At 37.4% G+C, this 15,405-nt stretch overlaps 1 protein-coding gene across 5 annotated transcripts in view; it reads right to left on the reverse strand.

The window, feature by feature from the left end:
- Positions 1-1,418: 1,418 nt before the first annotated feature.
- Positions 1,419-15,405, reverse strand: part of LOC139144792 (oxysterol-binding protein 1-like) — an 88,608-nt gene continuing 74,621 nt past the window's right edge. For all 5 annotated transcript variants that reach the window (XM_070715564.1, XM_070715563.1, XM_070715566.1 and 2 more), the window contains 6 exons: positions 13,663-13,908; positions 11,156-11,377; positions 10,330-10,425; positions 9,034-9,218; positions 7,986-8,206; positions 1,419-6,707 (listed from right to left, as the gene is read on the reverse strand). In XM_070715564.1, coding sequence (XP_070571665.1) covers positions 6,559-6,707; positions 7,986-8,206; positions 9,034-9,218; positions 10,330-10,425; positions 11,156-11,377; positions 13,663-13,908 — 1,119 coding nt within the window. In that variant the 3' untranslated portion in view covers positions 1,419-6,558. The remainder of the gene's footprint in view (positions 6,708-7,985; positions 8,207-9,033; positions 9,219-10,329; positions 10,426-11,155; positions 11,378-13,662; positions 13,909-15,405) is intronic.

A 15,405-nucleotide genomic window follows, 5' to 3' on the forward strand; every position in this document is an offset into this window, starting at 1 on the left:
CCGTCAATCAAAAGCTTGCATAAACTCTGTTTGCAGGATTAGCAAAATGTGACAAAAGGTTGAGATCAGTTTGTGTAATTAATGTAATAGAAATCAAACATTGTACTGGCCAAGTGTTTGACTGGGAGGAGAACTCCACTAATGCGAGAACCTGGGATTGAAAAGTGCGGCTTTAATATTTGTAAAGAGGAATTAATGACAGTAAAAATGCTAACTAATTTTGGCATGGATTTGACATTATTAGTTGCAGGGACTGTATCGGACCGTCGTATTTAATGGCTTGGCTGTGTCAAATGTGATCAGTACTCGTTCAGAGACTTTCCAAGTACTACAGAGCGGAAAAGAAACTCAATCTTGGTCCTAATCCTGTTGAACCCGTGCAGTGATTTTTAAAGTATTGCAGAGCGAAAAGGAAGCTCAACTCTGATCAATACAAACAATAATTACTAATATTCATATTTCATAATCACTAATATATTTTGTTGAAACCAGAAATATCTTTTGGCCCATGATACTGGTGGATATTGTCGATTGCATCCTCTCGCGTAAATCGACACATCATGTTGACAAGCCGAGTAAAGATCGCCCTCTATCAGAAGGAAATGCAGGTATGAAACTTAATATATCAACTGGATATCAAAGTTCGTGTACTTGCAGACTTACGGAGAGGAAACGTGAAAGTATGTGAACACATTTCTCCACATCAATCTGTTTACTGAAGTGTATGTGGAAATATTACACATATATGGAACAATACTTCCACTGGACCCCATGGCAATGCGACTCAAGCTTACATATGGTTTTAGTGGTGAAAGCCCATTGCTTTGTTGGGTACAGGGTATAACCTTATCCAGATTTATTTCATCCCGCAATGAAATACACAGTACTGAAAGGGACTAGTCAGTTTCTTTGGCATGGGGGCAGGCAGTGTATAATTTTTTTTGTGGACATCAAAAAGTGGCTGATCGCCCAAGTTTTGAAAATGTGTGTGAATGTGTGTGTGACTTTATCGATGTCTTGTGAAACGTGCTTCCTTAAGCTGAATTCTCATAGGGAAAACAGAAAAGGATCAAGAATTTCACACTTTTTATATGAAATGCAGATTTCATGATGATTAGTAGACTTTGAAAAACTCTCCATTCGCAAATATCCAGATATCTCTTATATGTATGTATCTCTGATATTAAAGTCACACACGCAAGGGTGCGCTGAATGATGCAATTGGTGGCTAATATGATGTATTTTAGGCAAGTATGAGCCAGTGTTGTGATTTAAAACACACTCATCCCCTCTAGTGAGCATTTCAAAAACATCGTGACCCCCCAAAACACCAAAGTCCCCCCTGGAGAAAGTGAAAGTTGACATTTCACCTTGGAAGGGGATGGGGAGCAATGATAAAGACAAGAAAGACAACTTAGTACAATTTATTCCTTATTTATTCATTTATACAGATACATCATAACATCAACTCATCAAGAACCAGTTACTAACTTCCCCTCCAAAAAAGAGTCTTTGTCTCTTGCAAAGCCTGCACAAGGGGTGATTTTTTTCTTTATATTGAAACATAATTTGAAAAGAATGGACTAACTTACCAAAAAATTCTAAAAAAAAGGAAGGGTGTGTCATGCATGTCAACCACTCTATGAAGCAACAGCGGTGATGGTTTCTCACAAAGTTTATGGATATGGGTACCAGCCCAATGTACTGACATTTGATTGGCCTACGGTTGTGGACTGCACCATGCATTCTGGGGAGGGAATATCAAATACAAAAAGGGCAAATAAACAGGGGATGACAGGAAATTTATAGATACCTGGGTTTCCCAAATTTAGAATGATTCATTCCGAATATTGTTGGTCAAGTTGGAGATTCAATATGAAGGTATGGGACATGGCCAAAGATTTTTTTTCTTTTTCAGAAACACAGTTGGGGAATAGGAGGGGTTTTCACACAGGCTGTCCACACTCGGGTAAAGTTTGCTGCTACTGATGAACTTCAAACATACATCTTGCGAAATCAAACAATACTTGTGCAATCACTTTGTAGCTTTCACTACACTTCACTATGAATTCAAGGGGAGGCAGATACAATCACTACCAGTAACAATGTGTGGAGCCTTTGATCAAAGACAGAGAATTATCAAATCACATTTTCACCACGTTTTAATAATTATGCGTGTCCTTGAGACAGCTCCCGGGTTGCTGAAATTTACCAAACTTTACAATTATTATATTTCTGTTCACTTTCAATTAAGCAATATGCTAGAATATTTGCATAAGACATGAAAGACAAAGAAAGTTTCAAATTAACATAGACATGTGCAGACGCAGTTGCGGATTGAATTCTTTGAAGGTGACACCCTCTAAATTCTACATGTTAACTTTGTTCAATTTTGTTTTCTTATTTCAACCAACATAGCTAAAAATCTTAAGGGGTGGAAAAGTTACAAAATATTTACATTGACACTGCATTGACACAGATCTGCATATTTTGAATACAACACTAGTGGCTAGCTTCATTCCAAACATTTTCCACGTTTTTCTTTGCTGAATCGAAGTCTGGAATCAGAAATCCTGCTACTGATACCTATACTAGCCTAAAACTCTTGACACCCACGTAATCACTGAAAAAAGATTGTTAACTGAATTAGATTGTTAACTTTTGAAGGGCAGATATTATTTTCATTATTTACATTTCAAGGCAATTTGTTCACACTGTGACGCAAATGCTCAATAATTTGATGGTTGTTTCCCTCCCTGCCAACTTATCTATTCCTTCAACTGCATTTTTTACAGATCAGCTCCTTAATAAAGCGAATGACTTTCATTGTGAAGTGATTTATAACCCATGCAAATTGTAAACTTAGAAATCATGTACGCTATTATATACTTTTTGTCTGTCACTGACATGACTAGCAGAAAAAAACTTTTCTTAAAATACAAATTTAAATCCTTCATCGTTTAACCTGTTCACCCTGCCTCCCTGTAAACAGATTCACGTCTACCACTGATAACAACGGAATGGGAAAAAAATATGGTGGTGGGTGATAAAGGGATAAATCTTTTCAAATAAAACGTGTGAGCTGTTGATGTCAGGAGAACCATGAACTATCAAACAATTTAAAAATACTCTCAATCCTTGCAATCATCAATATACAGCTTGCCTTCTAACTGGCTTTTTCTGAAAGTTTGACTCACACTCTTTGGCAGTAATGTCACAGCTTTTCTACATTTATACCTTGCAGATTTCAGCACACACAATAGCACTGATTTGGGCCACAGAATAAACTGGATTTCAGATCTGTACTCCTTGCTCTTGTACATCTCCATTTTGCGACATCAGAGACACTGAAGACAGATGTGAGGTTTTTATAGATTTCTTTGGAGACATCAACCCTCTTACTGCATGTGGGGGTCTATACCCCATTGATGAAAGGAGCTCTATGGTGTAACCACACGTTGGGACCTGGAACTAAGATGTCGGTTCGTCAACCCATTTTTCTGTGTATAAGAGCACCTACCCTTCATAAAGAAGGTGGGTATATGTTGATAAAACCATGGGGTGAAAATGTTCTCCCTGTTCAATCCACAGAAAAGCTAAGAAAATCAAAATTAACTGATTACAGCACTTTTTGAATCACACATGGTCATCTGGTAATATAGTTTAAAAATCTCTGATGAAACTGGTTTCAACCTTAGAAGTCACCAAGCACTCAAAGCTTATATGGTTGATCTCCACAACAAACCTATATTTTTTGGGCATCTGAGGCAGCAGATAGTAGGACCTTCTAAACCTTATTTGTTAAGTCAGTTAAACAAAATAACCTGTAAAAAGTGTAAACATCTCAAAATGTACATATCTCAATCTTGAAAAACTCCAGGTATTCGAGCATTGGGTATGGTTTACACAGCCCAGGCCCTTGAATGAGCATAATCTGATCACATGTCAATCAGATCACAGTCTGATCCAATCAGGATTTATCTGTTAACTGGGAATGAGCATATCAATATTGTAACTAGAACTTGCTTGCTGTTTAAAATTTACATTCATGGTCTTTGGAGTTTCCAGGATTGTAGGTTGCCATTCAAACGGAAGGTGATGAACAGTTTATCCAATTGGTTCTATCATTCAATTATATGTTTTTTGGCGGGGAACTATGAATGCAGTTGAAGGAAAACAGTGGCGATCGACACTGTGAAAGTCGGCGCCACTTCTGCCAGCATAAAATCACGCCAAGCTTGCACATCATTGTGACATACTGATGATGTGAATCTGACGATAACCCATGGAACCCTGCCACCTCCCACTGGCCACTCTATTGGTTCGTTCACATTGATGAAGACAAAAGAGTAAGACCAAATCATTATTTTGAAAGGGTAAGCCCTGGACAAACATAGAAGGAAATGTTACTGATATCCACTGCTTAAAAAAAAACCATTCTTTGTTGCTTTGTACTTCATACAGCGTACTTTCCTACAAGAATGTAAAACATTTTACAAAATTCACACTGAAGGAAGGCCGAAGCTCTAAAGTTGAAAATTTTGCTATTGTTCAAGAAAACTGGAAATATTTTGGATCAAGCAAAGCCAATGATTGCTTACTGGCAACAAAATGAATTTGTTGTAAGATGTTCCTTGAAGTCTGGTCCTGCACTGTGCCTGTAAGCATACCCTTCAATTTGCCAGCCATTTCTGTATAATATTATTAAATCCTAAAGCATCACAGTAGAAAACACACCCTCTTTGATGTAAAATATGGACAATTTAAGAAAACATCAACATCTACTCCCTCATCTATGAACAGTTCAACAACCTGGGTCTGTTTCTCACTCACCGGCCACTTTGAGGTCATCTCCTTGACTCCACTTGATCCAACAATTAGCATAATTTGCATATCCCCCTTCCCAAGTTCAGAGAGTATCGAGCTGCTGTGCCATGTTACACTTCAACTGAACTCTGAAAGTCACTTAATCAGAATTCTACGCTACAGTTAATTATTTCTAATTGTATTCTTTTGCCTTTCGTACTTTACCTTTCTGTCACTTAAACTAAATCTAAATAAACATTTTCTCTTCTTCAATAAAACCAACAAAAACATACAGAAGCCAGTAATTTGGCTGGTATTGCACCTAGGTCAATTATTAACATCACATTTTGAATACTCAGTCATTTCATTGATCTCTTCTCGATAACAGACAATCTACAAAATCTCAGAATGTATTGGAATTAAACCCCCCTCCCTAAACAAATAAACAATGTAAGATCTCACGATGGTAGTACTGCTACATGCTGGGAGACTGGTACACACACACACACACACACACACACACACCCATACATACACACACACGCATACATACACACACCTCTTTTCCTATTGAGTTTGTATTGTAAATATCAACAATGAAAAATTTTTCCTCGACAATGATCTGCAGTGTCTGGGGAGTTGGCTTGACATCTGTGGCTTATAAATATTGTCACAAAAGGAAAATCAAATGCAAATGATAAGGTGAATGCCAGGTGGCAACATACATTTCTATCATTTTTTTTATGATCATTCATAATCGATAACATTATATCTCTGTGGAAAATGTAAGTGCTACCTGCTCATGCCGGAAGCCCAAAATGCTGGATTGGCTATGCTGGATTGACTTTGTGTAGTTTTTTTGTTTAAGGTAGTTTGCGCCTTGAAAATGAAAGACTTAAACTTTTGCTCTAACTTTTCTCAAGGATTCTTTAAACCACTCTCTTTCAAAATCAAGAAAATCAGAGGTCACCGTGCAAATTTTTGTACTAGGGAAAACAAATGACCCCAATACCGATATTTGAAATTCAAAATGGCCGCCGTCTCTGTGTTAACTCTATGGAGAGAAATAAAATTTTCAAATTTCAAAAAACTAAGACAGTGAAAAGTTTTCTTGCACCAAAAACTTTAAAATGAACCCCCACAAGTGGTAGATCAGAAAAGAATTGTAAAGTGAGAGTGTCAAAGTATAAGTCCCTGAGGCGCATTCTACCTTAAGTGAAAATGACAGAACTAGTTCAAAGACAGTAAAAAAACACCCTTTATGTTCCATTCTACAGTTTCTGGTTGAAATTGATATTTTTACAAAAAACAAAGACGGTAAGGTCATGTAATCACAACTTTTTCAATCACACATACTACATTGCATTGCAATACACCAAGAGGTCATAAACAGCACGTGATACCTGGGCAAGAGTCTTGCTTTGAGAATAACAGGAAGCTTGCTCCTTGCCTTGCACAATATTAGTCCACTTTCTACAAGAAAGTGAAGTTCTGTTGCATAATTATGTAAAAACCAGAGTATTCAGAGTGTCTCTTGAATTCAAAAGTTATTTTTAACTTTTTTTTTCATTAATCCCTCGCAAAACGATAAAGATCCCAGAATTGGGCTTTTCCCGCACAACACCTATGTGATTAAAAATTCACATACAAAAAAATTTCAAGCACCACTTTCTCGAAGCAGATTCTCAAACCACTGTGTGAAGGCATGGTTCAATGTCCAATAAACACTCCAGGAGTAGAAGACGGGTGAGTCTATGTGGTAAAGATGTCCAAGCAACGAGACCAGTCCTGTTTGTCTTTGCACTCCCAGTAATCTCCATTGTAAGTATAGATCATTGATTTCGTCAAGGAATCTTGCTTCTTCTCAAACCACACTGGTTTGTAACCTTCATACACTTTACCTAGGGAGGAAAACAACAAAATGGTAAGATCATGATACCCGGCCAGGTCTCTGTGTGGTATTACACAGAATAAGAGACTGGGTGATCAGGGTGTGTATATGACTGAGATAAAGAGGGAGGGGATAGCAGAGGGGATTTAGAAAAGCTAATGTGGAGAGAATTTCATCGTTTAGAGTCACAGAACCACTTCTTTAAACTTGACCTTGCTTACAACAAGCATATCACCTGAAGTTCAACAGAAATACATGTTAACCAGGGTCAAAGACTCTTTTCAAAGTTTGCTAAACATATCCTGTAATCTGGGAGGCAAAACTGCGAGATGCTTCAATCAATGTTGCATGATGTCAATGTATGAGCGTCCATAATTTACCATCTACAGGTTATCTATAGGTTTTCACATATTGCAATACCAGATTACACACACAAGTCTTCACCAGCCTGCATCATTAAACTACTCACCCCCCAATTCCTAATAAACAGGCCCACACTCATTATTGATAACAATGGGTTTGGACCAAACCATGGTGGTGAAAGGGCTAAAGTTACTTTGTCACTACAAATCTGCACCTCTTCCTATATGAAACGCCACTTCTACAACGTAGAATTGGCCACGCACTTTTTTTAATGTGGCTGCCCATGGGAAAATCAGTGATTGGTTACTGCAAGTCAAGCTGATCACATTCCTTCAACCCTTACCCTTTCAAGTTTACATGTCACCAACAAGTAACTTGGTTAATATCAGTGAGACATATAACATGTTGAAGAAACTGCACGTTATAAAACAAAGACTTTTCGGGCTCCAGAAAACATAGATATTGTAAATGCGATGTTTACCGATTTGACCTGCTACGACATATAATGCTAAGTAGGTGAAATTATGAGTCGCTTTGGTGAAAATATCACTTTTCACTGATTCAGCAGATGGTAAGTGATAGATAGGCCTGGCTGGATAAGGTTTAACCTGTTCACCCCCAATTCCCTGTAAACAGGTCCACACTCACCATTGATAACAATGGGTTTGGGCCAAACCATGGTGGTGAAAGGGTTGATCAAGGAGAGAAGAACTTTCAAAAGCCTATGCACGTTACTAACCAAGTTGTGGCCAATGCGAAATGGAGTGGGATTTAGCAACATTCGTGTCTGCCCATCATTTACCGTCAACACAGCGGTAATGATTCACTTTTGTTCAGTACTGCCAACATGAGAGAGATTTACAACGCATCTTACTGAAACGAATAAAAAGAGGGAACAGAAGGAAATCAAGACAGGTGGCCATACCTGCTGCAGCGGCTGCCGAGGCCTCCGACTCCCGCTTGCGCCTTCTAGCACGCTGCTTCTCTTCCAGTTGTACTTTGATTTGGTTTGCTTCGTTCCACTTGCCATCCTCCATGCACCGCTGGTCTGGCCTGTGTCTGGAATCTGTGGGTGCCACGTGTTCTTCTATCTCATTCAATGTTATAGCCATCTCTGTCATTCCGTACATGAGCTCTGCTCCAGGGCTGCAAAGTTCAGAGGAAAAGATGAATCATGACATATTTCTACACCATTACTTCTCTCTAGAAAAATTCTCCATTGTTCATGTTCACTGTATTGAACATAGGATACCACTTGAATGCACATGACACCCTGGCCAGGTACGACAAAGATTGTGGAACAGTACATAGATTATGTACACACTGATCGAACTTACAAAGTCCCAACACAATGTGAAAGAACAGATCACATAACTCTGTATATACCAAGTACACACAAATTCAAAACACAAAATTTTACAGCGTGCAACACAATTTTCAGGAAAGTAAAGTTGATGAGTTCCTATCAATATGGGATGCGAAGTTCTTATTGCCCTGAAAAAACATTGAAGAACTTCGATTAGTGGCTTATGGTGCGTCAAACTGCTTAATAATGAGTGTTTGCTTATGGAGATTGGAACATTGCAGCAGATGTTGACAGCGATTTATCAACTTTGCTATCAAAAACACTATGTTGTGCTATAAATAGTGGCACATTCTTTTTTCTGGGGTTTGCGGGATTCTATCGTAAAATCAAGATTTTTAGATTAGTTAAGAACAATTTTTTCAAATTTACTGATATTCAAAATTAAAAATGCCAACCATTCTATACGTTCATTCCGTTAATTTTTAAAAAATCTAAGTTTTAAATTTTCACAAAGACAAGACAAACTCAGATGATAGGACAAATCACATTTGTAAGCAAGCTCAGTCCAACGGATTTGAAGAGTGTTTTGTCATATTATCATACCAAATTGTTTATTATCATGAGAAAATTTCCATGCAATATCAGCGATCAGTGGCATTCAACTTACGGTGGGTAGTTTCGATGCCAGAGTAGCCTGGGCGGTCCAGTCTGGTAAACTTGCTGTTTTTCTTTGCCCCCTGAGCTGGGTCTTTCACCCCCCTGTAAAATCTTGGCAGCTTCAAGTTTCTTATCCCAGGTGCCGGAAACCACATACTTTGCAGTACCATTGACATCAGTCACAACTCCAGTTACCTGTAAAGTACACAGCAGGTCATTATGTCAACTACTGAAACAGTAGCTCTCATCTTACTCTCACTGCTCATTTAACCTAACCTGTTCACCCTAATTCCCTGTATTTAGGTCCATAATCACCATTCATAACAATGGGTTTGGATGAATCCACAGCGATGAAAGGGTTGAGGTAGAATGTGCCTCAGAGACACATATTGTGACTCTCACATTTTCACAATACTGAGCTGTTTTGTGTGGAATCATTTCAGAGCTTTACACGCTTAATTTAACATAAGACATCGGTAGAGGCCATTTTGAATTTCAAATGTTGTTGGCAAATTTCACTTCATTTTGTTTCTTTAATGCTAAATTAGCACAGAAACCCCAGAATTTGACCCTTGATTATGGCAGAAAATGGTTCAAAGCTTCTTTCAGGAAACTTAATTGAGACAAAGTTTTAAATCTTTCAGTTTCGAGACCCATGCAACATCAATCCTTCAATCCTGGTTTCTTAAAAATTGGCCTAGCTTCATTACTGAAAACTGTTGAGGCTGTAGTCTTCTCCAAAGACTCTATGATACGAATGTATGGACCACAACACACATGGTACAATCATTGATACCATTTGAATAACAGTCTTGCTTTTTCTGTAAGCACCCAGATAATACTCCACTCCAGCTTGACATTTTTGAATACACGTATAACATATTGTGGCCGCTATAGTCATGAATATTCACATCAGGTGAAAAATACAGTTGGATGTGCCTGACCAAAACTCACATTCCCCACTGATTTTTAATACGCCTGCAGTTTTCCTTGCAACTTCATGTGGCCTGAAAAGCACAATTGCCAGGTCACAGTGACTTTACAGTCTGCAAGGGAATGCAGAAATCACTAGCAGGTGGTCACCAGATAGTAAGATGCCTGCATACTGTGGTTCAAGACATTCACACTCAGAAGACTGAACAAGCATCCCCTCCATTCAACAACTTGCAACCTGAACCACCTCAACCAAAAACTGTGATGTGATGGGCACATAACTTGAAGGAACACCGTCAATATTACGTAAGTTTGGATGACTGACAATATTGTACATTGGAAAGAGACTATTTTTATTTGTATGTTTACGTACCTTTCTTGGAATATCCCTTGAGAAATAGCTGTAAGCGGCATATTTCAGATGACAGTTATCTTTCGTTTTGTGGTTGAAGATGTCCATATCGCCAGACTGAAAGAACAAAGTAACACCATTAATTCAACTCCAGAGGTGTTATCTTTGAAGCTTTGTGACAATAGAACCTTGCTCTTAGCTAGATCATGTTTGCTGAGCTGTTGCAAATTCTTGCATCATAGAATGTGGTGGTATTAAGGTACGTGCATACTGAGTGTGTGAGCTAACACAAAAAGTATTCACAAAGCCTAACTGTAATGCAAACCCTAATGTCATTGCCTGTACCTAATCAACTACTGTGAAGAAAGTGAGAAAGGCATTGTAGTCTGGGAACTTTATCGCTAAAAAATTCAGTCTACCGTCCACGAATCATTTCTTTTGTACCTATGTACTGTGCTGATAAATATTATCAACTGCGTGACTATCCCGTGTCTTACATGATCTAGCTGAATGAAAGCATGGTCAGAGTCAAATACTACCAGTGGTCTTTTAATAGTAATACTGCTATGAAAAAAGTCCTATAAACAGAAGATCCTGACACAGTTTTGGTTGAGGGCAGTATACCACGAAAATTCCATGTCATTTGAACATAGCTCTCATCATTATGTATACTTGCAGTCATAGCAGAGGTGAGTACATTGAAAGTAACAACAGTTCCAAAATCATTGACTCGTTACCAATATCCTAACAAAATACAGCACAACCTGAAATTCCACAAAAATCACCATATACTCCCCTAACGTCTCTGAAAAACGATACAAAAACAAGAGGAAAGAATGGTACCCACCTGATCAACCCAGAGTTTTCCCACAATAATGTTATGTACAGTGGAAGTGACCTTCCTCCATGTGTAGTGGTTGCCAGTCTTTTTAAATCTGAGATGGGCTATACCTTGTGGAATGATCAGAAGGTATTTGCCACGGAACTTGCTAGTCATTGTAAATTCTTGCCAACACTCCCACTCTTTGCTCTCACAGTATTGTGATGCTGCTGGTGGATGGTGGCTTACCTGTCAATGTGATTAAAACATAACATGGCTGTCACAAGTAAAAGATCAAAGTTAAAGGGACATAAGCTGTAACTTATGGCAAGTTTTTCAGTATTCTGCTTCTGTATATACACTACCGTGTCTGACCCTAATCCATATGTCATGCTGAATTTCGAGTATTCTTTTTGTCAACACAGCTTGTATGTGTGTAGTGATCATTGTTTATTGTTTACAAATGAATTCTAGTCCAGACTTGAATACAATTTTCAACAATAACAATGTAGATTATACTCATATAGGTTGTGTTGATATGCTAAATACTTGGCATTAAATTACAGTTTAGGGATGCAATGCAGAAAGCGTAGGGAAACCAAAAAACAAAAGTTCTGAAAAAATAGCCAAAAGATACAGCTTATGGAGCTTTAACAGGAATCTGAACTTTATAGAGCTGTTCTCATCTGACTTCCCTGACTAGAGTTGGTCAATTCTGCAGTTATCAATCATCAACAAACAAACATACAATCAACATCATCATCATCATCATCATCATCATCATCATCATCATCATCACCAGCACTATTATCATCATCATCAGAATAATAATTATCACCATCATTATCATCATCATCATCATCATCATCATCAGCATTACAATTATCATCCTCATCATTTTTCCTTTGTCCTAATATTATGTATTATGTATGGCAAAACATTCAAATACACCAACACGTTAAACAGGTAGAATTACAATTTCTATTCTTGAAGAAAGACAAAGATTGCATAAAGTGAAGAACGTATCTGTGTTATTGCTTCCAAACAACCACATAGACTTATGCATAGTTTTAGGTTTGAAGCAGTGTTGCAGCAAGACTGTGTTCAATGGGTGTCTGCAAGTAATATCTGTTACTGACGATGGCCTTTGTTTTGCATGATTATTTTGAGGCATATATTTATATACTTTCGAAGCTGTGATTAAAAATAAATAAAACACTGCACTTGGTTGTAGTCCGATTGAGCTCTGATTGGAGGCAGATATGGTATACTGTTATAATTAGCTGCAATTAAGCATAGCTTGAATTTTGTTTTGTGAAACTAATTTATAATAAAATAACACAAAATTTGATTGACAACTGCATGTTGTCCCCAAATTGTGCAAAATGTCCCCAAAAATAAACGGTAGTGGGAGACAGTGTCCCCTGGTTTAAAATTCCTGGCTGCAACACACTGTTTAAAGTGTTTTGACAAGTGTAATATTCTCATATCTGTCCATTTCATAGTAGAATCTACCAATTTTATAATAGACAAATATTTTCAGAGACAATAAAACATACTATTCACTGAGCACACAACAGTTTCCATACAGGTCTGTGGATCAGAAAAATTAAACAGGTGAACAGAAAATATCAAAACAGGACTACACAATGATCACACGTGACAATTCTAAGTAATTATCATGTGTCGTGTCTGAACAGATTAGTCAGTCTTTGTGGTTGCTATTTAAAGCACACAGACGGGAGGTTTAGAGACTGTCACTGGTTCTACATATTCACACAATGTTAGGAGATGAACCAAATGTCCTATCATTTTTATGAGGTTAGCTATAAAATAAAAGAAAAAGTTCCATTGGCAAAAGCTCAATTAGCTGTAATTTTCAACTTAATTTCCAATATTTCTATTCTGTCTGTTAACAACATTTTCTCCTTGTCCTCACAAAATCATGTCAAAATGGCAGGTTTACCCCTTATCCTGCCAAGTTCATAGGTCAACGTCGGATCAAATTGGGTAAAACTAGTGAAGCACAACATATGGTGCACTTCAACAAAATTTGAACATTTGAAGGCCCCTGAATACATAGACCATGTAAAGATGATTTTGTAGACTGAAGCTGCTATAACAGACCAAGCCAAGCGGGTGAAAATACGTCATGTTTTATGCTCTATATTGCTTTTTACTGACTTGGCAGATTGGGAAGTGATACAGTCTGGATCATGGAAGGAAAAGGTTTAAACTTGTAATCACAGCTAGCCTGTTGTATAATATCAAATATTCTTGTTGTCAACTGTGTTTTAGTCCAGACTAGTGTTTTATTTGTAAACAATATGTAAAAGCACATTGCATACAATGCATGTGTGTTGCCAAGGCTAATACGTTGCGTTTCAAGACACTCAAAGCGTAAGAAGAAAATGAATTTGTTTCCTGGAATACGAACATTGTATGTATTATGAAATGTTACAGCTATTATCCTTTTGACAGGGTGATGACAGGAGCTTAATACCACAATTCAACGTAATATGACACCACTGTACCTGCTCTGCTATTGATCTCCATCCCATATCATCAGTCCTGTCGCACTCGTACGTTTCACCCAACAAGGGATTGAACGGTTTGCCTGTCCTGTTGGTAGTGTTGGCGTACGAGGAGACTGTAAATGCTGCAACGTAAGCTAACTGCTCACACGAATCTTCGCATGCCGCTGCCTTATCCAGAGTCTCGGAGTACTCAAAGTCTTCTGTTAATCTTTGTAACATTGATAGGGGTTCATTAAAGTTCACCTGTCGTGGCAGACAACAAGAATATATGACTACCTCAAAATAACCAAATTATTGAAATCGTCACATTAGTTTCCAATATACACTTCAAGCATTACACGTATATGTGTATCACTGATACAGCCATTATACAATATTGGATATTCTCTACTCCAGTCTCCCATTACATTGTCAGCTTTCTAAACGTAATATCAGTTTTATCTCAACAAGACATTGTGAACTGTTTTGGATTTAATATATCGTGGATTGCAGCACATGAAAAAATGAGGTAAATTCAGTTCTTAATGTACTGGTAGGGAACAAAATCAGCCAAAATTTAATAAAATGACATGGAGAAATACTGTCAATAAAAACCACAGCAAAATTCTCAGACTTTCACATAGCGAACAATTTCAGGTTGAATCTGTTTGTTTGCAATAAATGAGAATTTTGGATGCTTAAAAAAAGGAATACCTGTTTCCAAGCAATTAGTCCTTACACAAGAACACAATGCCAAATATATTTTATGCTACCAGTATATTTTGCTTACAGCTGTTATCACAGTGTTGATATTTACAATCCTATCTATTACACTATCACTTCTTTCAAATACTGGATATAAGATTACAACATGTTTTTATATTGCCAGTGTCACATTGTATAAAATATTGATGTTGTTGCTAGTTTATGATGATAGGACTTTGGGGTTTCAAAGCCACAGAACTGTTGTGTGGGCTTAAAGATGCATTTACACTGTTACAATGTCCATCTTAATATGGCAAGAATAATTAATTTTCATAAATTTGAATTTGGTTAAAACTGAAGATAAGATATTAAATTCCCTACAGGTCCGCTAATACTGATAACAGAGCTCTGCTGATAGCAAGTGCGGTGGTCAGGAATTCCTGTGTACATTTTCCCACAACTGTGATGACAATGATATAACAATATAATTTCTCACATAACAGTTTCTCATTACATTCCTTTTGTATGACCAGCACAAGTATTGCATGGTTTCTCCAGTGCTTTCTCGACAGTGCCATTTCAAGAAATTTGCTGCAGATTACTAGATCTGCATTCTTTATCAGTTTGAGACAAATGTTACATCTATACATGTATCACACAGGAAAAATTGCTCGCTAAGGATAATATCACAGCGAAACCATTATATCACTGCCATTGAGAAATACAATTCTGTAAATTTCCCACTCAACATTGGGATTTTATCTTAGAAACTACAGTACTTCAGTGCACTTCTCTGTCAATTTTATAGTCATGAGGCACTTTAACCCTTTGAGCGCCAAAGTCAATTTATGTCACTTTTACAAAATATACCCCAGTCAATTTTTTTCATATTTTTGCCAAAATTTTGATAAAAAACTGTAGCCAATGAAATGTGATGTCCATTTGGTCCAAAATTATCAAAATATTACAGAAAAATTCATAAAAATTGGTAAAATTTTGCACTAAAATTTTGGCGGGAGAAAATTACAGCGCTCAAAGGGTTAATAGTGGACAGGT

Source organism: Ptychodera flava, chromosome 12 (genome assembly GCF_041260155.1).
Source record: "Ptychodera flava strain L36383 chromosome 12, AS_Pfla_20210202, whole genome shotgun sequence".
In the NCBI taxonomy this organism is placed as follows: Eukaryota; Metazoa; Hemichordata; class Enteropneusta; family Ptychoderidae; genus Ptychodera; species Ptychodera flava.